Source organism: Trachemys scripta, chromosome 16, assembly GCF_013100865.1.
Source record: "Trachemys scripta elegans isolate TJP31775 chromosome 16, CAS_Tse_1.0, whole genome shotgun sequence".
Lineage (NCBI taxonomy): Eukaryota > Metazoa > Chordata > Testudines > Emydidae > Trachemys > Trachemys scripta.
Window position 1 is genome coordinate 19,364,000 of NC_048313.1, and position 22,466 is coordinate 19,386,465.

Genomic DNA, 22,466 nt, shown 5'->3' on the forward strand with positions numbered 1-22,466 from the left:
GGGCATTACAGTAAGGCTTGGTCCACACTGGGGCGGGGGATCGATCTAGGAAACGCAACTTCAGCTACGAGAATAGTGTAGCTGAAGTCGACGTTTCCTAGATCGAACTAAGTTTACTTACTGCAGGTCCACGCAGCGCAGGCAAGCTCCCCCGTCGACAGCGGTTCCTCCTCTCGGCGAGCAGGAGTTCCGCAGTCGATGCGGGAGCGCTTCTGGGATCGATTTATCGCATCCAGATGAGACGTGATAAATCGATCCCAGAAGATCGATCTCTACCCGCCGAATCAGGCGGGTAGTGTGGACCTAGCCTAATACAAATGACCAGTAAGCGTCTTTGGCTTTAAAAAAACTGCAAACATAAGAAGGTCATAGACATGCAGTTGTTAAAATTCAGGGATTAAAAGTATCTTTGTCTGAAGGGGAAACGTCCGTTAGTTTTGAAGCTTTTAAAAAAGCATCGTGTAAAGAGAGCAAATATCGTTGATATAAATGCTGTTAGGAAACGGAGTGGAGTCTGGCCAATCTCATGGGCAGACCGAGTCGTCTTACTGAGAAGAATAATGCTTGGTGTGTGGCTTGCAGGGGGGGGTGGGGGTGGAGAAATAATTTGTTTAAAACTTTTGTTTTCATTCCAGGCGGTTTAGAGCATGTGAATTAACTGAAGGAGCTTGAGTTCCAGTATGTGGTATATTATGCAGAGCATTCAGAGTAAATACTCCTTGTCAGAGCGGTTGATCCGGACTATAACAGCCATACGATCTTTTCCACATGATAATGTTGAAGATCTTATCAGCAGGGTACGTAAATGCTATGTTGCTTTAGTGTTGTGTTTTGAAAGCTTGTGCTTCTCTATCTGTATATCTCTAGCTCATCTAATGTACGTATGTATGTATGTATGTATGTATGAATGAGAGGCACCGGTGGCTAGGGTATGAACCTGGCTTTATTTCTGGCTCTCCCACTGTTGTGTGACCTGGGGCAAGTCGCTTACCCTCTCTGTGCTTCTTTCTCCCCTCATTCTTTGTCTTGTCTGTCTAGATTCAGGGCAGAGACTGTCCCACTATGTCTTTACGGTGTCCAGAGCAGCAGAGCTCTGATTTTGTTTGGGATCTCCAAGTACTATGGTAACAGAGGTAATGTATAGCTTGATTGGGTGGCTAGGAGGATATCAAGTCATACTGCCACGTCGAAATGCTGAAGCTGAGAACTTACACACACAATTCAGGGAAATTAGAGAGGTAAGGTTCACGCAACAAATTTAACTCTGCTGCATTGTGTCTAATACTCAGCGCCCCGTAATTATGTTGCAGAGCTCATCCAGATCTTCCACCCTAGAAATCCTCTTCTGTTGATCTGTATCTCACCTCTGAGTGAAACTGCTTCCCTAAGGGCAAAGGTACTATGAAGATGGATGCTATATAAAGACCTTCACAGAGGAGAATTTGTAAACAAAGGGTTCAGACAGCCCTTTCCAAATCCTACATGGAGGTACTAAAACAAGGGATTGTAGCAGGCAATTTGCAGCCCTGCCATGCATAGGCGCCAACTTTCTCCGGTGCTGGTGGGTGCTCATGCCCCCCCACCCCAACTCCACCTTTTCCCCACCCCCTTCCCCGCCCCCATTCCAACCCCTTCCCCAAAGTCCCCGCCCCAACTCCACCCCTCCCTGCCCCTATTGGACCCCTTCCCCAAATCCCCACCCCGGAGCACCCATGGAGTTGGCGCCTATGTCTCATGTGGATGAGAAGCCGGCTTGTAACTGGCGTTTACCTTAACCTGTCAGAGAATGCAGCCTCTGGCAGGAGGCAGAAGACGCTTTGTCTTCTGAGCTACATGCTACTCTTGTTGCATTTGGTTTCTTTATTACATGTATCACTGGGCCAATACAGTTAGTTATTGAACACTTTCTGTTCTAGCCTCTGGTTTCACACCCTCATATTGCCAATCTGAAGTGTTCAAAAGTCATGATTCAGGTCTCCAAAAATAGAGACTTTTTAAAAAAAATTGGGGTGGTTTTTTTTAATTTTTTTTTTTTTTTTGGTGCCTTGTATTTCTTCAGCCTGGAGGGGTATATTTTTCAAGCTTTTTCTCCATAACTGTGAGGGCTAGAAACATTTCTTTTAAGAAAAGCTGAGAGTCTCACATAATTACAGGGCTCCGGGAGGTGGAGCTTTAAGAAAAACACCAACTAACGCGAGAACTTGCGATTTAAAAACGAGCTTTATCTCCAATTGCTATTGTCAGTGATAAATACCATCATTCTGAAATATCTGCCCCCTTGTAAGATAACCGTGGAAGCATTCCCGATCCAGTGCGTTTGATCAAAATATTCAAATAACGAATGCAGTATGGTATGGATTGTAATTCATTCTATTTAACGTAATAAAAACTTGCAGCTTTTTTCCTATCATTTTGGGCTGCTGCAGAAGTTTGGTCGGGGTGTGTGTGTGTGTGTGTGTGTGTGTGTGTGTGTTGGGGGAGACTTAGAGAGAATATGAAGGGCACTTAGAAATGTATCAGGAAATGGAGGGGTGTGGAAGGAATATGAGTCAGCCATCTAATCAATGAGATGGAGAAGAATCTTTCTGCCAAGCAGACTCCTACACACCACCAGCAATTACTTTTCTCCAGCGTTGATCAATGGGAATGTCCTGTATCGGGGGGTAGCCGTGTTAGTCTGTATCCACAAAAACAACGAGGAGTCCGGTGGTCCTTAAAGACTAACAGATTTATTTGGGCATAAGCTTTCGTGGGTAAAAAACCCCACTTCTTCAGATGCACCTAACGCCATTTGACAGAGGCCATGATGTAAAATGGGCCGGAATAGATGCATTTAATAATGCCATTCGCTATTCCCTGTTTTTTACCCACGAAATGCCCAAATAAATCTGTTAGTCTTTAAGGACCACCAGACTCCTCGCTGTTTTTTGGGGAATGTCATGTCACTTCTGGCTCCCTGGGAGAAGCGGAGAAAATTGTGTGTGCGCGCGTGGGGGGCTGTTTAGTTATGTTATAAGTGATCCAGAGCAAGGCACCTAGAACTGAGATTCTGCATGTTGTTCAAACGCTTCAATGTCAAACTCTCCCAAACCTTAGTCTTAAAATTAAACTGTAAAATAGGCTCCGCCCACGGCGAAGGACGAGGCTAAGCACTTGTCAGAGTTTCAGATTACTCACTTTCTGGTAAAATGGCAGAGGGTCCAGATTAGCCTTGACTGACTCAGGCAGCTGTGGAGCTATTTTAATCCCCAGGGATTTCGAGGTTAAGGAAGCCCAGCAGAAGTGCCATAAATCAGCTTGGTGATTAAGGAAGCCTTTTGAAGTGGGCAGAATCCCTGGCTTCATGCAGTGTATTCTGTAGCTGAACCGTGCTTCAGAATCATACAGGTGCAGGACACACCTTAACCTGAGATTAGCTGGGAGGCAGCTGCGTTATATAAGTTTGTTTGCCAGGGCTAATGTGTCAGATCCTTGGATGCTGCTGGCAAACGGCTGCCAGTGATCAGGTGCAGTATTGAAAAGTAGGAACGGGGCCCACCCCTGCCTTTTGCCGGAACCCCTTTTAAATGAACAGAAGGCCAGACTCTGTATATGGAACCAGAGGCTTGTCTCTATAAAACAGGGCGATCCAGGAATAGAATTTGGGGCTGCAACTGAACTTGTCAAGGGTTAACTAACTTGCTGGCAGCTTTCTCAGTGTCCAATGAAATTGCCACCAACGATTCTTGAGTCCGAAGGAAACGTCAGCTGATACAAGTTGCTTGCCTGTGTTTGTTTGGAAGATGGCTCATATACCAGATGTGACTGACACGGAGCTGATATGTAATAATGTTATGAACACTGTATGTGACCGGTCAGAGGGGAAGTTAATTTATAGCACATTATTAGAATTTCCTGGGTGATCGTATTGATCTAACTTATATTGGGGTAACACAATATTTGTGTTATGCCTGTAACGCTCAAATTCAGTGGTGTTTGTGCATGAGCGCACAGCTAAGAACTCCCAAGTGCACACTCTAAAGACAATGGGGCAAGCCGCTAGCTTCAAGGATCCTGTCTCCAACAAGTTGCAGACCTTGTTTTGCCGGAACTGGAAGTTGCCCATTACAAAAGGTTAAGCTAGACCTGTGTATACTCTGTTTTATTGTTTTAAAGATGTTTTCTCTAGAACGCTCTTGTTTTAAGTAAATGATACTTCGCTTTAAGGAGGCTGTGTGGTCACTGGCTACCACTATTGGTGCCCTGAAGGGAACAGAACTGCAGCGTCTGAGCCCAAGTCAGACCTGCTGAGACAACCATGGTTAGTACCAGGAGACTGCGACCCAGGGCCTGCTCTGAGAGTAGGAGAATCGTATGACTCCATCCCCAGCCAGGTGACTGCTAGAGGTCTGAGGGTGGGGAGTGCATTCAACAGGATCGGATGATGATAGAGGTTCAGTGCTCCTGCTAACTGTGACACCAGTGGCTAGTGATCAAGGTTTATTAGGGCCATGGGTTGCTGAACTTTGTCCTCGGCTTGAGATAAGGGCAGCTCTTAGGATGGGGGAGAGAACTCCTCTTCAGAGCCATAGTAGCAACAAAGGGGAGTAAATTACAAAGGCACTGATAGAAGCTGCAAGATTTAGCTGTGGCCTGGATGTGAGGATCTAGACAGTGGTCCGAGTTGCAGGTTCTAATACAAAAAATTACCTATTACTCATGAATGTAATATGCTTGGAACATCTGTTTAGAAACACTTTATAATAAGGTTCCATTGATACTGTAACCATCTCAGTATGTTGCATCCGGTGTGGGAATCTCTCCTGTTTAACTGGTATGTGTATGCGACAGAGGCCATGATGTAAAATGGGCCGGAATAGATGCATTTACTAACGCCATTCGCTATTCCCTGTTTTTCCTCAGGGAGCCGACGTTAACTGTATGCATGGCATTCTGAAGCCGCTACACTGCGCTTGTATGGTTGCCGATGCGGATTGTGTTGAACTACTGCTGCAAAAAGGAGCGGAGGTAAAAGGGTTTAAAAAACATTCCTTTAAACTGGATACAGGAGAGCCATTCAGTTGGGAGCTGATGCAGCCACAGTAAAGACGCTCTGTAGTTTGAAAGAAAATCAACTTGCAGCCAAACTATTAAAAAAACCCTTCGGTCTTGGTGTGCGTCTAGTTCTCAATGAACCATAGTTACTGTACCATGATCTTGAAAGGATGTATTTTAACTACAAAGGCTTAAAGTTGTGTAGATGTACAGCACTTGTATATAGTTCAGTGACTTGTATTAACGGCATCAGCCTTATGCCCTAGTCTGGCAAATGTGCACTTACAGAGCTGCACAGCTGATGTTACACAGTTCGGAAAGTCTTTCCTTACCTTTTTTGGGAGCGTGTGTCTGCAGTTTGACTAAGAGAGAGAGAGAGACACACACACACACCCCATTTGGGGAGGAAGGAGGTTTTGTGGCTAATGCCTAGGATGGGGTGTTTGAAGATCTAGGTTAGGTTATTGACTTTAGCACAAGCTTCCTGTGTGATCTTGGGCAAGTCACTGACCCCCCGTGCCTGAGTTTCCTTTTCTGTAAAACAGAGGTGAAAATTCCTATGTTGTCAGAGTATTGCAATACAGAGTTAATGCTGCGTAAAACTGGTAAAACTCTCACCAACTTCAGTGGGAGCAGAGTTATGTTAATGCCGAGTGTTCTGCAAATCCCACTCAAAGACTGTTAATGCGTAATACCCATCTCCCAAGAATCTATTCCTGTCTCTGCAGGTCAACGCCCTTGACGGGTACAACCGAACAGCCCTTCATTATGCAGCAGAAAAAGATGAGACCTGCGTTGAGATCCTCTTAGAATATGGCGCAAACCCCAGTGCGCTGGATGGGAACAAGGACACGCCCCTCCATTGGGCTGCCTTTAAAAACAATGCAGAGTGCGTCCGAACGCTTTTGGAGAACGGCGCCTTGGTTAATGCTCGGGATTATAATGACGACACACCCCTGAGCTGGGCTGCCATGAAGGGGAATCTAGAGAGCGTGAGCATACTCCTGGATTTCGGAGCGGAGGTCAGGGTGGTTAATTTGAAAGGCCAGACGCCGATATCTAGGCTGGTTGCGTTGTTGGTCAGAGGACTTGGTACCGAGCGAGAAGATTCTTGCTTTGATCTTCTTCACAGAGCTATTGGACACTTTGATTTAAGAAAAAATGGTAATATGCCCAGGGAGGTTATGAGAGATCAGCAGCTGTGTGAAAAACTGACCCTGCTCTGCTCCGCCCCAGGTACCTTAAAGACACTGTCTCGCTATGCCCTGCGACGTAGCCTGGGAGTCCAGTTCCTGCCAGATGCAGTGAAGGAGCTTCCTTTGCCTGAGTCCCTGAAAGAATATCTGTTGCTCCTTAGATAAGCGAGCGGTAAAATTCTAGGGGATTTCTGTGCTTGATTCACTGTCCCCCATTCCTTATGCTTTATGGGGATGCCAGTAACATAACTAGATTTGTGACTCGATCCGTGACATCAGACACTGGGTTCCTCCTCCTCGCTCTGATGGTCAAGCTGATGACCAGTCACCATCTAAGATTACTCCAGGTTCTAGGGCTCCCTCTCCTGTCTCACCCAGAGCACCATACAGGACGGTGACCTCCATGGTGGCAGTTGGCACTACTGATGGCTTAAAAGGTGTGTGTGGGGAAATACTTGTGCTGTTTCTTCCTGCACGGACGTGTTCCCCATCTCCAGCCTCTGGATTTCTCTCTGAGTTCAGTACCAAGCCACCAGCCGTCTCACAAGACATTGCTGAACAGAATCCATCACCTTCCCTGCCACAGAGAGACAAATTATCATCCTGCTTTCTGAAGACTAGGTGGGCTAGATGCCTTCTCAATTAGGTGTGGAGAGCAGGCAAGGGGGATCTATTCCTGTTGGAAGGAATTAAGTACGAGAGGGAGTCTTGGAGCGTGGGAAAATCCCACATGGTTGCTCTTGGAGGAAGTGAGCTGGTGCCAGTCAGCTTCTGTGCTGTCTCGACGGAGTCAACCAGGCAGAAAGCAGGACTCCCGCTTGCAGACTTGTTAGTTTTAGTGGTAGCTCCCACCCCAAGCACACGTATTCAGTTTGTATTTTTTCATAGACCTTGGAAGGAGAGCTCCTTCCTACAGAGTGTTTGTATCTCTAATCAATGCTTTCCGCACTGCACCTCCCCAAGCCTAAAGCACAGCACCCAGTTCTCTGGATGGAGGGAGTCATGAACCGAGTCATGAGCAGAGATGGAGAACTGTAGGGAAGGTAAGCCCTGTCTGGAGAGACACCGGTTTTTCCTTCACAACATGCACTGGGAGATTTCCCTCCCCCACTTATTATTTCTAAGATGCATCAGCTCTTAATTGTGGGGGAAGGAGATATTTGAAACGTGTTCCTAACAACGCAGACGTTTTCCGAGAGCAGGGTGGGGTGGGCGTGTGACTCCTTGGTGCTCCCGTAGCACCAGTAAGAGAGGTCTCCCGGCTCACTACTGCTGCAGAATCGGTAAGGAAAGAGTATCAGCCAACACTGCTGCTGGGATCTAGCAGCACTTTCCGGAGCCAGTGAACTGCATCGTCTCTGGCTGATTTCAGAAAGGCGCCAGTGGAGCTGTCCTTGCCCACGACTGCAGTAACGGTGGCTATTAAGCAGTGCTGTGTGGGTGTGATTGTAGAGCTGGGGAGGGGGAGGTATTAAAGTGGGGAGAGTTATGGGATTCTTACAATATAAAGGATGCGCCCTCTCGAAAATACAATCAGCAACAACCACACTCTGTCCTAATGAACAGCCCCTCTCAAAATCCTGCACTTCAAATGGTTCAAGTCCTCTGGTGAAAGAACTAGACGCCAAAGTGCAGTGCGAGTCTGCTCCGTGGTGAGGGCTTTTCTCTGCTTCAGGAGATCACCCCGCTGAGAACATGCTTTTTGCATCTCCCAGTGGTGGTGGTGCCCTGCCCTACTGATCTCCAGTCCTGCCTGGTGTGAATGTACTCTGGAGCGATGGGAGGGGTTCCCAGCTTGTAATCCTAGGCACTTGATTTCTGTGACATATTCACTCTCACTAACACGTTTGAAGGTGTTTTGGTTAAAGTCTGGCACTTGGTTTTACGCTATCCCACGTGCCATTTCACTGATTTTTTTGAGGGCAGCGTGTGAGAGCTTGCAGCACTTCCAGGAGGGAGAACTGATCAGCAATTCCTCAGGCAGTGCCCCGTTTTTAACAAGACTCTGTTTTCAATGGGGGCGTTCCCTGAAACACAGAGTGACAACATCCAATAGGGAGAATGTTCCAAAATAGGAAAAGGGACTGTTGGAAAGGGCTTCTGTATATAAAACTCTGCCGGGAACCATGAAACACTCCCCTCCCCCCCCACTTCTGGTTTCTGTAGTGATTTGTCTTGTTGCTCTCTGTATTTTATAGTTACAAAAATAAACCACTCAAGACCAGCTCTAAGCAGCTCCTTCTGTGCTCGCTATCTTTTCACTGATGCTGTCTGGGTACTTTGGGATTCTCTCCCTATTAAATTGGCTTTGTTACTCAGGCCTGGTCTACGCTACAGAGTAGTGCCATACATAGACCTAACGGTAAGTGTCTACACTAAAATGTTGCTCCCGCCAATGTAACGCGCCCAATACACCGACCTAATAACTCCACCTCCACGAGAAGCGTAGCGCTTAAATCGATGTAGTGAGGTTGACGCAGTGAAAGTGTAGGCGCTGCATTGCTTACATTGCCTGTTGCCCCATGGGGTTGACAGCTGGAGCCCCGCCACCCACTGAGGGAAGGAGATTCTGAGCCTGGCCTGCTGCCCGGTGAGGGATGGAGGGGGGTGGGGGGTAGGGAACCCAAGCCTGGGCTACCTCCTGGGTGAGGGATTGGGGTGGGAGAGGAGAGTCAGTTAAATCCGTGCGTGCGCTCCTGGTGAGGACACACACCACTGACCGGAGGAGCTAGTGTGGACCTTAAAAATCGAAGGAACTACTGCGGTGGCTGTATATCGACTTCATTGTGTAGTGTAGACGTGCCCTGAGACTCTTCACAAATCCTTTTGCTGTTCTGGCAACGAGCGCTGCATTTCTAGGAGAGCGAGGTCAGCTCTAAAATGACTGCTCTCCGAGGAGTTCTCATGGAGAAACACAGCGAAGAGCAGGCTGTCTGCGAAAGCGTTCTGAGCCTTACTGTTAGCGAGCTGCAGAAAGGTGGCTCGGCACATGGGGATGCTTAGGAGAATGAGTGACTGTCCAGATCCCAGCCAGTCCTTTAAGGAATAACTCAGTTTCTCCTTGTTGCTTTCTCTCCGGCCATTCCAGTGACATTCACTTGGTCTCATTGATATTTGTGCTTTAATCCTTCTTTCCCCTTCTCGGTGACTCTGAGGTCCCAAGTCTACATTATACCTCCTCCAGCCATTCTCTTCAAACAAGCCCGCTCTTGTATCTACCATCCTTAACCACTTGCTCCAGGATCCCTCCCCATCTCAGGAAACTGCTCTCTTCTGGTCTCTCTACTCCATTCCTTAACCAGCTGCGTTCAGCGGTGTGGCTGTTGCTGATGCGCCCAGGATCAGACTAGAATTAGTTCAGTGCTAAAGAGATGTGCTACAAGACCCTTCTCGTTTCGCCGGTCTCCTTGCGAATATGAAGCTGGACGGTAGACCAGCAATGTTCTGAGAACCTCCCAGAGTTTTGCCCTATTTGGGAAGCAGCTGAAAATGGAGGGGAAGCTAGCCTTTGCCCTTTGGATGATGGGACCTGATGGTTCTCAGTATGTCACAGGGTATTTAGCTACTGGTCAGAAGAGACATGAGGGCCATCAGCTTAGCTAGTGCCAGGAGAAGCCAACCTCGGAGCTGGTTGAAAAAGGGTAAGTGTGTTTTGGGAAAATCTTTTTGGGGAGAGGAACCCCAATTTGTTATTTTGGTGGGAAATATTCCACTTGTCTTAAACAAAACAAAACTAAAGTGAGTGAGGAAAAAGCTGACAGACATCTTTTTCTGGAGGAGAGTTTTTGTTTTGTTTACTCTTTTCTAGAAAAACTTATTTTAAAAAACAGACCCTAGTTCACCCTGGAAAAAAAAATTCAGAATTTTTTGTTTTGAAATTCTTGTAAAAATTGAGCAGGGGGGAGAAATTTCCACCGTCTCTCCTCTTCAGCCTGAATTTCGATCCTCCGGCCCCTCCAGAGACCAGGATTCTCTTCCTGAGGGGGGCTTGTTTAGCGCAACTGTTGGCATTTGTCTAGGGTGACCAGATGTCCTGATTTTATAGGGACAGTCCTGATTTTGGGGTTTTTTCCTTATATAGGCTCCTATTACGCCCCCCCCCCCCGTCCTGATTTTTCACACTTGCTGTCTGGTCACCCTACATTTGTCCAGGTATCTGACCCATTAGCACCTCCCCTGCAGTGTTATCTTTCAAATGAAGGTATTAGCAGCAGTGCTCATGTGAGCCTCCACTGCCCATGGAGGGGATAAAGGACTTGAATTCAGGTGCCTGTGACAAAGCTGGTAGAGATGGTATCTGTAACATTGTTTGGCTCAGCTCCTGGGAACTACCAGCTGCTGTGTGTTGTGATATGGAATTGTCATCCTGGAGGGGGAGGGATCATGGTTGGGGGGGCATTTATAGGCTAGGGGACTAGGACTCACGCCAGGTCTCCATTAGATACTTTTGCCAGCATAGCAATGTTGGTTAGGGGAGTGACTCTCTTTTGGTGACCTTTCTATACCGGCAAAAGCCCTAATGTAGATGCAGTGATAACAGCATAAAAGTGCTTTTGCTGGCATAGTTTATGTCACTCGAGGAGCTAGCCCAGCGCCAGCCAGTATGAGATGCATCTGCACAAGGAAGGTTTGCCAGGACAGCTATACAGGTAATCCTTTACTAGTGTAGACTAGGCTTCTGAAGAGCTGGGTTGCATTCTCACCTCTGTGACTGGGTGACCTAGTCGACCCTGGGCCTGTTTCCCCAGCTAGGGGGCTCATAGTTCTGTGCTGCAAAAGGGTGTTGAGGATAAATTCCACTAGAGAATGTGAGGTGCTCAGATACAGTGCTATGTGACGCATCCAGCTAGCTGGACGTGAACAGATGGTGCCTAGAGTGTGTTCGAACAGTGGCATTCATAGTGCATTGATCGGTTAAGTATTCGGGCATGGGTTTGATTGAAGTAGCTTGCTAGAAAAGCGGGATGCTGAAGTAGAATCCCACCCAGACCCTGCGTACATACTCCAGTAGCGAGCTTATATCCCCACCATGGCTACGTTGCTGCTTTAGCAAGCGTCTCGGGGATGCCTACATGGGCTGCAGTCCACACCTCTGATTGATTGCAGCGTAGACAGACCCTTATAAGCTCTTTGGGGAAGGGACTGTTGTTTTGTTGTGTGTTTATACAGCACCTAACACAGTGAGGTCCGATCCATGACTGGGGCTCCTAGGTGCTACCGTACTATAAATTAGTAACAGGATTCAGACAGGTTGATGCCGGCAACTCCCTGGTCAAACGATTCCTGTTCATTCAAGTGTCTGGAGAAGTTAAAACCAGAGAGGTGCTCTAGTAATTCTACCCATAGCGTTTATTCTCATTTCGCTGGCACTTCCTCCATAACACGAGCCAGTTCAGAAACACGGAGGGTTTCTTTTCAAACCGTTACATAAATTAGACTCTAACATTTAAAAATAATTAACTTGGATGTAAAAGAAGCCTGATCGACGCATCCATTTAAACTATCCTGTGGAAGCTAAATCAGCCCCAGAAAGTGCATTTCAAAACTGTTTTTTAACCAGTAAATTAGGCAGTTATATATACCAGGATATTGCATTGCCGTCCTGTAAGTTGTGTGTCTTGTTTTCATACACACACGTGGCTGACTGCAGCCCCAACTACTGTACAAATGCTAGACTGCTGCATGCTGACCTGGGGACGTGAGCTAAAACAGTGAGAACTTTATTTCAGAGGTCCCTGATGCCAAAAGCTATTTTCAGAGGCAGATCTGCTCTTCTTCCAGCTGTGTTGCCTCGCCAGTGGTTCAGATGTTGGCTTCCGCAGGCACCACCTTGTGCGTGATGTGTTCCAGGTGGGCTTTCTCGGAGGTATCCAAGTCGGCCTTGTATTTGGCCAGAATCTTTAAGATTGGACGAAGTTTTAGCCACCACTGTTGTTTGGGGAGGCGGTGCCTGTTGGGGAGAAAGGAATGTATAGTGTGAAAACCACTCCCGAACATGGGACACACATTAGGCATGTCGCTTGATGCGTTACTGGAAGGTGCTCAGATACTCTGAGCATGGTAGGGGAACCTACAGAGAAAAGAAAAGAATTGTGATCAGCAGCGACTTTTTAATCCTCGCCTCTGTATCACACAGGCATACGCAGGCTGCTGCTCGTTCATGTGCTAATATACTTTAGAAAAGATTTAGAGGAGTTACCAGGAAGGTCAAAGCAATGATCCCCACCCAGGGGCTGGGTGAGCTACTGCTCCCACAGGAAATAACTGGGAGCAGGCAGGCAAGCGTTGATTTTATTAATAGATTTCAAGGTCAGATGGGACCTCTCACAGGTGATTCCTTCTGTGAGCCTGTCGTTTCTGGTTGAGTTAGAGCATCACGTGTAGGAAGATCCCCAGTCCTGGATTTTAAAGACTCCACGTGAGAGGATCCGCTGTGTCCCTTGGGAGGCTGTTCCCATTGTTTAATTACTCTGGTTTAAGGCACACGTTTTTTATTTCCAGCCATGTGATTTTTATCTAGCTTCAACTTCCAGCTCCTGGGGTTTGTTACTCCTTTGTCTGCTGGATTCAAAAGCCCTTCTTCACGCTGATCGTGGTCTTTACGGCACAACTGCTCTGTTCCCTTACTCTGTCTTCTCCCGTCGGTTTCTTAAATGAGTTGAGCAGCAGGGCTTCCACCACTTCTCTTGGGATGCTATTCTGCACGCTGAGAGCGCTCCCGAGTTGGAAGACTTACCTGATGTTCAGCCTATGATATTCCTGTGTCCTAATTAGAGACCGGCCCTCTACAACCTCCCTCCTTGCTTCCTAACCCTTTCAAATGTTGTTTTCATATCCTCCCTTGCTTGTCAATTCATCACCAGTGTGGTAGATGCACAGGAAAGGGGGAGAATATTTGGAAAACCTACTCAAAATCTGTCTGTTCTTCGAGTTCGGCGAGCGGCTGGAAGACGAGACTCCGTCTGCGCATGCCCAGGAGACAGGCTGAATCCGCGGTGTTGGCAAAGATACGACCTGCAAGGAATTGGAGTGAAACCATCTTAGTACTTCAGTACCCAGCCCTCCAGTTCATCTGCTGCAGCTCGCTGATTCTGTGCCCAACTGCATGTGCAGAGGAGGCAAAAACCTGGACAAGGAGGCAGAGAACAAAGCAAGGCAGCCTGAGGCCACCCTCATATGTGACAGTGAGGCCTCTTGCTGAATGCTATGGGCTTGCACAGTCCCCTGAGCCATTCATTCTGCCTGGAAACAGGTTCTGCCCTGCCCACTGATTGCATGGCGCGAATATCCCTGAGGACATGAGGATTCTGAAATCTGTATGTTCCCGGAGACTGACGCTAGGTGAATTCAAAGTAAGTGAAAAGCACAACTGGATGCAAGGATCCTTCCTCCTCACCGCATTTGGTGACCTTAGCGGCCCCGGCAATTCATTTCTAACCACCTCCTCACGCGCTAAGCTGCCTGCTGCTCCACGTTCCGTAATAATGCCTACCTCTTTTCATCAGTAGATCTCAAAGCGCTTTACAAAGGTCAGTTTCGTTATCCCCATTATACAGATGGGGAAACTGAAGCACAGAGAGGGGATGTGACATGTTCCAGGTCACCCAACAGGTGCCCCCATATTTCCGGAGTCTGCCCAATGCTCTAGCCTCTAGGCCACACTGTTTTGGTACCGTAAGCCTCATCCCAGCCTCTGTTAGGTCTCTGCTCAGCAGTTTTTGAACAGCCAAATTCTCTTCTCCCCCAAATGTACCCTAGGTGTCTGTGACTCAGGCTCTTGCAGTTCTTAAGGCCAGCGCTGGTCCTAGCACTTGTACCCGCGTCTGTGTTTCTCCCTGCCCCTCCAGCTGCTCTCCCACAGTCTGAAACACCCTCCTTGCCTGTGAAAAACCAGGTCCTAAATGCGCTGCGTTAGGGTTACCCCCTTTGTGAAAATGCACTGGGAACTTACAGTTCTCAACCTCTGCCATTAGGTGGCAGCAGCGCCTTCACCCACTATGCTGTAAATGCAACACTCACCCACCTTGTCTCAAATATCCTGGGACCCACACAGCTACGGCAACACTGCAGGCTGCCCCCAAGCAGCTGGCAGAGAAGCACCAGCCCCAGTGTGGATTGCCACTAGGGTGACCAGATGTCCCGATTTTATAGGGACAATCCTGATATTTGGGCTTTTTTTAATATGGGCTCCTATTACCTCCCCCACCCCCGTCCCGATTTTTCACACTTGCTATCTGGTCACCCTAATTGCCAAGTGCTTTTAAATCTCTGCCTTTCACCCCTGATTTAATCAGCCATTTTAATCTTACTTTGCATTTGTACTTTTTAGTTATTTTCCTTTAAAAAACCTGATTCTCATTAGTTGCTAACTACATAGAATCATAGAATATCAGGGTTCGAAGGGACCTAAGGAGATCATCTAGTCCAACCCCCTGCTCAAAGCAGGACCAATCCCCAGACAGATTTTTACCCCAGATCCCTAAATGGCTCTCTCAAGGATTGAACTCACAACCCTGGGTTTAGCAGGCCAATGCTCAAACCACTGAGCTATCCCTACATGTTGGTTTGTGACTCAATACAGCCTTTTCACTACATTTGGTGCTTCTTTTTCCTAACCAGGAAGCTGTAGTGTCTATTAGCTTAACATATATTTATTCAGATTCTTAATTTTTCCTTTTTTTTACTCTTAGAAAACGGCAAATGAGGCATTTCTTATTTACTACATTAATTTTTTACTCAAATGTGCTGAATACATAAGAAAAAAAAAAGTTTATCAAAACCAACTGATTTATTAAACAAAGGAAGCATTGGCTGTAGTTGGTGAATTGAACTGATTGTTTTCTGGTCATTATAGCCCAGATCCACACACAGTTAGCACCTCTGTGGGCGTTTAGGCACCTAAGTCCCTGTTTTGGCATCACTGCAATCCACAAAACTCAGAACCTGTAGGCCCCTGAACTCACTCAGACCTAAGTTATCCAGGTAAAAGCTACCTTGGTGCTTATGTTTCTGCCCCGTGGGCATGCACGCTGCTGCCTCCCTCTAGGAATCCAGATGCCCATCTCCCACCGGGTCCCAGAGTGATTCACAAACTGGGGGAAGACAGGTGAAAGGCCACCTGCTGGATCAGGTCTCGTTCAACACCCTGGTGGAGGGGGTGGTGCCTGCTCTTAGCTCAGTGGTTAGAGCACTCGCCTGGAATGTGAGAAGGGAGATCCTGCAAATCCTACCTCTCCAGAAAGTGCTCTAGCCCCTGAGCTATGGGATAGGCTGGTAGGGGGCTTCCTCAACCTCTCCTGCTGAAGCTGTTCCACTCTGGATAAATAATGGAGCAATTGGAGGCAGGGGACTGGATGCTGGGTCTCCCTCCTCCCAGGTGGATGCCCTTATTGCTGGCCTACAGAGCCATTCTCTCTCTCTGGCCCAATGACCATCCCACTGTGGATAAATACTTACATAGTCATTGGGCCAGAGAGAGAGAGAGTGGCTCTGTAGGCCAGTGGTCAGGGCACCAGGTGGGCGATAGGAGACCAATCTTCCATCGACCTTGCACTGTCGGGGATTAGGTCGACTTAACTATGTCTCTTGGGGTACGGATTTTTCATACCCGAGAGGTCGTTCTGCCGATACAACTTTTCAGTTGTCCTTCAAGATTTTAGAGCCAGTAGATCTCATCCTCTCACCTCATTTAGATGGAAATAGAGTAACCACATGTCCCGATTTTATAGGGACAGTCCCTATATTTGGAGCTTTGTCTTATATAGGCCATGGCGCCTATTACCCCCCCCCACCTCCTGTCCCGATTTTTCACACTTGCTGTCTGGTCACCCTAGATGGAAAGAGGAAAACAAACTTTCCTGCTTTTTTCAACTCCCAATCAGTTCCTCAACTTCAGACGAACTAATCATGGAGCTGAACTAGTTGAATAAACTGAATTGATGAAAATAGACTCTCTGCGCTTGCAGCAGAGGCCATTGCTGTTAAAAGCTGGTTTAGCACATCAGCAAACTCTAGTTCCAGGTGCTTTCCCCACATTCAGTGGTTTGACTTTCTTTAAAACTTCGACAGCAATCATGTACTGTTTGAATATTTTTTATTTAATTTAAATGTTTTTAAAAGATTATAGTAAGTTTAGGCCTCAGGTAGGTTGTTAAATTTGAAATTAATTTTAAAGAGAAATGGATTTAATTTCAATAACAAATCCCATTTAAATAAAAATCTGATTTTTTAAAATCAATTTTTATCCACCCGTGAATGTAGCCGGGAAAGCACGTGACATGTGCACCCAACTACTGCACAGAAAGGTAGGTGGATGGCTCTGCCTGGGCCATAGGGTCTCTTCCTACTGTGATGTGTAACCTACCATGCCTGGAGTATTCCTTGATTTTTCCGGTGAGCCATGCCACAGACTTCGCACCCATCTTAGTTCCAAAGTTCCTGTCGAAGGGAGTCGGCGTCCCACCCTGCCATTCGCACCGAGAGAGTCAGTTTGGTTTCAGGCAAGAAGAGTCATGACAACAGGGAGAACTCGCTGCCTTTCAACGGGATACCTGGCGCATCACCGACCCGGAAGGCAGAAAAAATCGTACAAGGGCTATTGCTTCTGGACACTGTACCAATCCCAAATTCCAGCACCTGTGATCAACACCAAGACCCCCGGCACTTGGCCCAGCAAGGCGATTCCCATCTAGAACTGTTCTCTCCCACCAGAGGATTTGGGAGCCCAGAAGAGCTGCTATTAGCTCTTCAAGGTGGTGTTGCTGGAAGCCAATCCAACTGCTGCTTTCCAGAGGTTTGGGTCACTTGGATGAAGCAATAGGGCAGAGGAAAGATGGTACTGAAGTGAGAAGGGCTTTGCTGTCTAGAGGAGAGCAGCTTCTGTTATTTAGCCTATTATCATGGCCCTGACTGAGATCCGGGCTCCATTGTGCCGAGCGGTACCGAGACAGGCCCTGGCATGAAGAGCTCAAAGGGCCAGGACAAGGTCACTCACCAGCCGAGTGGCAAAGCTGGGACCAGAACTCGGGTCTCCTGAGTCCCCATCTAGTGCCCCATCCACTAGGCCACACTACCTCACCAGCTTCGTGTGTACCTGCTGCATGTGTCCCAGGACGTTCTTCCGGCTCTCGAAGATGCCTTTCCCTTCCTCCGAATACAGGTTGAAGATGAAGTCGGTGGTGTAGTTTTCATTGCACTTCTCATTCCTGTGAGAACAAACACGAAAGCCCAAGTGAACGAGGGGTGGACATGACAGACAGAGACAGGATACTCAAGTAAGTGGCTTTAAAGCATTGGGTGATTGGGGAAAAACTGGGGCAGGAAGGAGATTTCACAAAGAGAGAAATATAGACTGGTGAGACGGAGCTGGATGGCAGCTCAGGGTCAGCTCTTTGGAAGTATGCTGGGCCTGTATTGCGTACGGTTTTCATTTGTGAGTGCGGCTGGAAGGTCTTTTTGCCGTTATGGCAGGGCATATCATGCAGGGAGATGAGCAGATCTTTTCCCTAGACAGATCTGGAGAACATTCCCAAAATTACTAAATGCCATTGAAAGTCTCAGATCCTCAGAGGTATTTAGGTGCCTAATTCCTATTGAAATCAATGAGCACCTAAAAACCTTTGCGGATCTGGGCCTAAGTGGTTTAGGTGCTTTTGAAAATGTTGCCTTCTAGCTTACTGCCCCAGGATTCTGATTGCTATCCATCCCCTCATAGCACCATTGTTAATACAGGCTGTGGAATATACATCCCACGTAAGAGGCATCTGCCATAATATGGACTATCTAAAGCTGTTCATGGAAAAGTGCTTTACGAGAGGGGAAAGTCTCATCCCTGGGGTACAGCTGAGGAAATTGCTAGACAGAGAAGCAAGTGACTTGCCCTAAGTCAGCCAGCAGGGCTGTGGCAAAGCCAGGAACAGAACCCAGGTCTCCTAAGTCCTGGTCCAGCACTCCAGCCACTGGCCCCTGCTGCAGCCTGTGACTGTCCCCAGCCTGACTTGTTTTGATGCTGGTTACCTCAACACCAGGCCTCTCTTCACCGTGGTCTTCATTTTCTCACACAGGTGCTCGACGTTAACCTGTTAACGTAGGAAAAGAGCAGGAGGCTTCTTAGATTCCTGTGAATGTTTTTAAGCAAATCCAGATATTTTAAAAGCAAATATTTAAAGGAGTAAATGCAAATCCCCATCTCGGGGGGCGGGAAAGCATCTCCGGTCAGTCAATAAAGCTCAGCAAAGCTAACTAGGCTGCAGAAATGCCCGTGTGATGTATACCTAGACTGCAGCAATTGAGGGTACAGAACTGCCATTGATTTGGGATTAATGGGATGTTACAGCACCAAAACAGTGGTGCCTGCGTGGACCCTTGGAGGAGTAGATGCCCCTAGCCCCAGCGCTGGGTGAGATCCTTCAGCCAGTGGGATGCAGGAGGTCAGAGGAGATGAAGAATGGCCCCCTCAGGCCTTAGAGTCTAGGGGCCAGCTTCTCGTTCGCACTGTTATTGTTTATGATTTGTATTCTGGAGTAGACCAGGATCCCATTGTGCTAGCCGCTGTATGGACACAGGCCAAAAAGCCAGTCCAGGCTCCAAAGTGCTCACAAGCTCCAGGCCTCCAGTTCCTTTATGTTGCCAGAGCCGTGGGAAAGGGCATTGGTGTAAGTAAGACCCAGGCCCTCCGAAAGCCGGAATAACTCCACTGCAGCCCAGGGCCTTGCTCTGGATTTAGATCAGGGTCACTGAGAGCAACATTTGCTCCCTGGCCTGACACGAGCCTTTCCAGCAGGAAGTGGGACAAGTCCGTCCACACCGACCTCCGTGGGATCCCGGGACACTGAGACCCTCCGATTAGTTTGCATCTCTGCCCTCCGGGATACGGGCCAAGGGCTGAATTAAGCAGGCACTGCTCCATTGCCTTTGGTGGACTTGCACTTGTTTCTGCCAGGGGTGAACTTGCCTTGAAGTCTCTGGAATGCCATGGCCCTGGGTGGCTCGTCAGCAGTGGGGAACAAACCTGGGGTCTCTTGACCGCGAGACTCCACTGGCTGAGCTAAAAAGTCCATCGCTCTTAGCCAAGTCTGTAGCAGGCTCATCAACCTATATGTGGTGCTATCCCATCCACCACTCGAGGGAGAGCAGAGCACCACACTGACTGGGGGTGGGTCAGACCATCAGGCCCTGTTGGTTCTCAGTACTAAACCCACTGCGCTTTCAGCTGCAGCTCCATGCCTGTCCAGTGGAGGATGCTTGGACTCCAGGTGAAGAAGTCTATGTACAGTGTACTTGTGTTGTCTACTTGAGCACAGGGGAACAGAAGAGTTGGTGGTAGGTAAAGAGACTCTCACCTGTAAGTCGCGGATGGTGAAGGGATCTTCAAAAATATAAGCCGCGTCCGCTCCTGAAGCCAGGCCTGCCATGGTGGCCAGGTAGCCGCAGTACCCTCCCATGGTCTCGATGATGAACACTCGCCTCTTGGTGCCGGCTGCAGATTGTTTGATACGGTCACAGGTCTGGGGAGGGGATAGGAACAAGATTTACTTCGAGCTGTTTAATAAAGGAGATCAAGGCTGGGGTGATACGAATGAGGGTTAAAAAACTACTCTGGGGGTGTGGGGACGGGGCATGTCTGTGAAACACCCAGTGAAATCTTTCATCGGAAGCGAGGTAGAGAGACTTGCCCACTCGCCCCAGAGCAGGAAGGTTTGTGGAGTGGAAGGACTCTCTCTTTAATAGCAGCGAGGTTGTAGTGTAGTTCTCTGTTAACTGCAGAATTCCACAATGCTTCAGATTCACTGGGATCTTGTTCTGCTGGGGTGACTTTGAGAACCTGGGCCAAGCAGGCAGTGGTAGCAGATAACAGGGCCCCTGCGGTGGGGGTGGGGGGGTGTCACAGTAAGGTTTAGGGGTGGATTGGCACCTTGCAATCCAGCCTGAGTTATAGTGGCAGCATGTGGCTGCACCGCCCCAGGGACAGGGTAGGACGTGAACTAAGACTGAGCATAGCAGTTCAATCACTGCTTCACCATTTCTCCAGGGGAGGGGAGTTAGCTGCCAACCCTTTTCCTGGCATAGCTTACGCCTCCCTCCACGTGGGCACAGCTGCGTCGGCTGGCGCACTGGGAGGGAGGGGCACTGCTTTGGCTCCGCCCACCCGGCAAAGCAAGGGGATTAGCAGCCCAAAGGCCGCGCTCTTCTTTGCCCAGTGTCCGGCAATCATGGTATCCCATGCAGGGGAAGTGGGCTTCTCATGAGCATACAAGAAGGCTCATAACTGAGGCCTTAGAAAGATGCAGCTGTTACGGATCAACTCATGTACATTTTATATTTGCAGTGGTGCTGAAAACGCTTTTCATAGAACAACACAAACAGTGCTCGGAAATTTGACTGTAATGTAGCCAGGAGCTGGGCAGTGGATCAATCTAATGGATTCAGCCCTCAGAAGAGAAATATACAAATCAGGTCATTGCTAGAGTTCGTGGGGGGGGGGGGGGGGGGGAGGTGGAGGGAGAAACTTTTGAGGTTTTTTTCATGTTCAGTTGGAAATTTTGAGAAATTTTGTAAACTTGAAATTTCAATAAACAAATAAATTCAACCTCCTCTATAATTTCATCAACGTTTTTTCCTGATTCCCCCTCCCTGAGATTTTTAAGGCAAGAAGGAATCTTTGTGATCATAGAATATCAGGGTTGGAAGGGACCTCAGGAGATCATCTAGTCCAACCTCCTGCTCAAAGCAGGACCAATCCCCAACTAAATCATCCCAGCCAGGGCTTTATCAAGCCTGACCTTAAAAACCTTTAAGGAAGGAGATTCCACCACCTCCCTAGGTAACCCATTCCACTGCTTCATCACCCTCCTAGTGAAAAAGTCTTTCCTAATATCCAACCTAAACCTCCCCCACTGCAACTTGAGACCATTACTCCTTGTTCTGTCATCTGCTACCACTGAGAACAGTCTAGATCCATCCTCTCTGGAACCCCCTTTCAGGTAGTTGAAAGCAGCTATCAAATCCCCCCTCATTCTTCTCTTCTGCAGACTAAACAATCCCAGTTCCCTCAGCCTCTCCTCATAAGTCGTGCTCCAGCCCCCTAATCATTTTTGTTGCTCTCCGCTGGACTCTTTCCAATTTTTCCACATTCTTCTTGTAGTGTGGAGCCTAAAACTGGACACAGTACTCCAGATGAGGCTCACCAATGCTGAATAGAGGGGAATGATCACTTCCCTCAATCTGCTGGCAATGCCCCTACTTATACAGCCCAAAATGCCGTTAGCCTTCTTGGCAACAAGGGCACACTGTTGACTCATATCCAGCTTCTCGTCCACTGTGACCCCTAGGTCCTTTTCTGCAGAACTGCTGCGTAGCCACTCGATCCCTAGTCTGTAGCAGTGCATGGGATTCTTCCGTCCTTGTTGAACCTCATCAGATTTCTTTTGGCCCAATCCTCTAATTTGTCTAGGTCCCTCTGTATCCTATCCCTACCCTCCAGTGTATCTATCACTCCTCCTAGTTTAATGTCATCTGCAAACTTGCTGAGGGTGCAGTCCACGCCATCCTCTAAATCATTAATGAAGATATTGAATAAAACCGGCCGTAGGACCGACCCTTGGGGCACTCCGCTTGATACCGGTTGCCAGCTAGACATGGAGCCATTGATCACTACCCGTTGAGCCTGACGATCTAGCCAGCTTTCTATCCACCTTACAGTCCATTCATCCAGCCCATACTTCTTTAACTTGCTGGCAAGAATACTGTTGGAGACCGTATCAAAAGCTTTGCTCAAGTCAAGGAATAACATGTCCACTGCTTTCCCCTCATCCACAGACTCCGTTATCTCGTCATAGAAGGCAATTAGGTTAGTCAGGCATGACTTGCCCTTGGTGAATCCATGCTGACTGTTCCTGATCACTTTCCTCTCCTCTAAGTGCTTCAGAATTGATTCCTTGAGGACCCGCTCCATGACTTTTCCAGGGACTGAGGTGAGGCTGACTGGCCTGTAGTTCCCTGGATCCTCCTCCTTCCCTTTTTTAAAGATGGGCACTACATTAGCCTTTTTCCTGTCATCCAGGACCTCCCCCGATCACCATGAGTTTTCAAAGATAATGGCTAATGGCTCCACAATCACATCCACCAACTCCTTTAGCACCCTCAGATGCAGCGCATCCGGCCCCATGGACTTGTGTTCATCCAGCTTTTCTAAATAGTCCTGAACCACTTCTTTCTCCACAGAGGGCTGGTCACCTC

The 22,466-nt window shown here is 48.0% G+C and overlaps 2 protein-coding genes across 5 annotated transcripts in view; one reads left to right on the forward strand and one right to left on the reverse strand.

Moving 5' to 3' along the window:
* The first annotated feature begins 615 nt into the window (after nt 1-615).
* Nucleotides 616-8,464, forward strand: ASB8 (ankyrin repeat and SOCS box containing 8). Of its 3 annotated transcripts, none has more exons than XM_034792156.1 (4): nt 671-797; nt 1,039-1,238; nt 4,903-5,007; nt 5,763-8,464. In XM_034792156.1, the coding sequence occupies exons 2-4, from the start codon at nt 1,122-1,124 to the stop codon at nt 6,393-6,395; spliced, it is 855 nt and encodes a 284-aa protein (XP_034648047.1). In that variant the 5' UTR covers nt 671-797; nt 1,039-1,121; the 3' UTR covers nt 6,396-8,464. The 3 variants fall into 3 exon arrangements, with proteins under 3 accessions (XP_034648046.1, XP_034648047.1, XP_034648048.1); XM_034792157.1 differs by having other exon boundaries at nt 1,039-1,133; XM_034792155.1 differs by lacking the exon at nt 1,039-1,238 and having other exon boundaries at nt 616-797.
* Nucleotides 8,465-11,561: 3,097 nt separating this feature from the next.
* PFKM (phosphofructokinase, muscle) overlaps nt 11,562-22,466 on the reverse strand; it is a 56,193-nt gene continuing 45,288 nt past the window's right edge. For both annotated transcript variants that reach the window (XM_034792141.1, XM_034792142.1), the window contains exons 18-23: nt 19,571-19,735; nt 18,246-18,307; nt 17,323-17,434; nt 16,594-16,693; nt 13,139-13,244; nt 11,562-12,180 (exon numbers count right to left, since the gene is read on the reverse strand). In XM_034792141.1, the coding sequence (XP_034648032.1) occupies nt 12,033-12,180; nt 13,139-13,244; nt 16,594-16,693; nt 17,323-17,434; nt 18,246-18,307; nt 19,571-19,735 (693 nt within the window). In that variant the 3' untranslated portion in view covers nt 11,562-12,032. The remainder of the gene's footprint in view (nt 12,181-13,138; nt 13,245-16,593; nt 16,694-17,322; nt 17,435-18,245; nt 18,308-19,570; nt 19,736-22,466) is intronic.

Bases quoted from the DNA above. Each gene is read 5' to 3' on its own strand.
- ASB8 (XM_034792155.1), top strand. From the start codon at position 681: ATGTGGTATATTATGCAGAGCATTCAGAGTAAATACTCCTTGTCAGAG. The intron at 798-4,902 runs GTACGTAAATGC...GTTTTTCCTCAG, and splicing joins TTGAAGATCTTATCAGCAGG to GGAGCCGACGTTAACTGTAT. The intron at 5,008-5,762 runs GTAAAAGGGTTT...CTGTCTCTGCAG, and splicing joins TGCTGCAAAAAGGAGCGGAG to GTCAACGCCCTTGACGGGTA.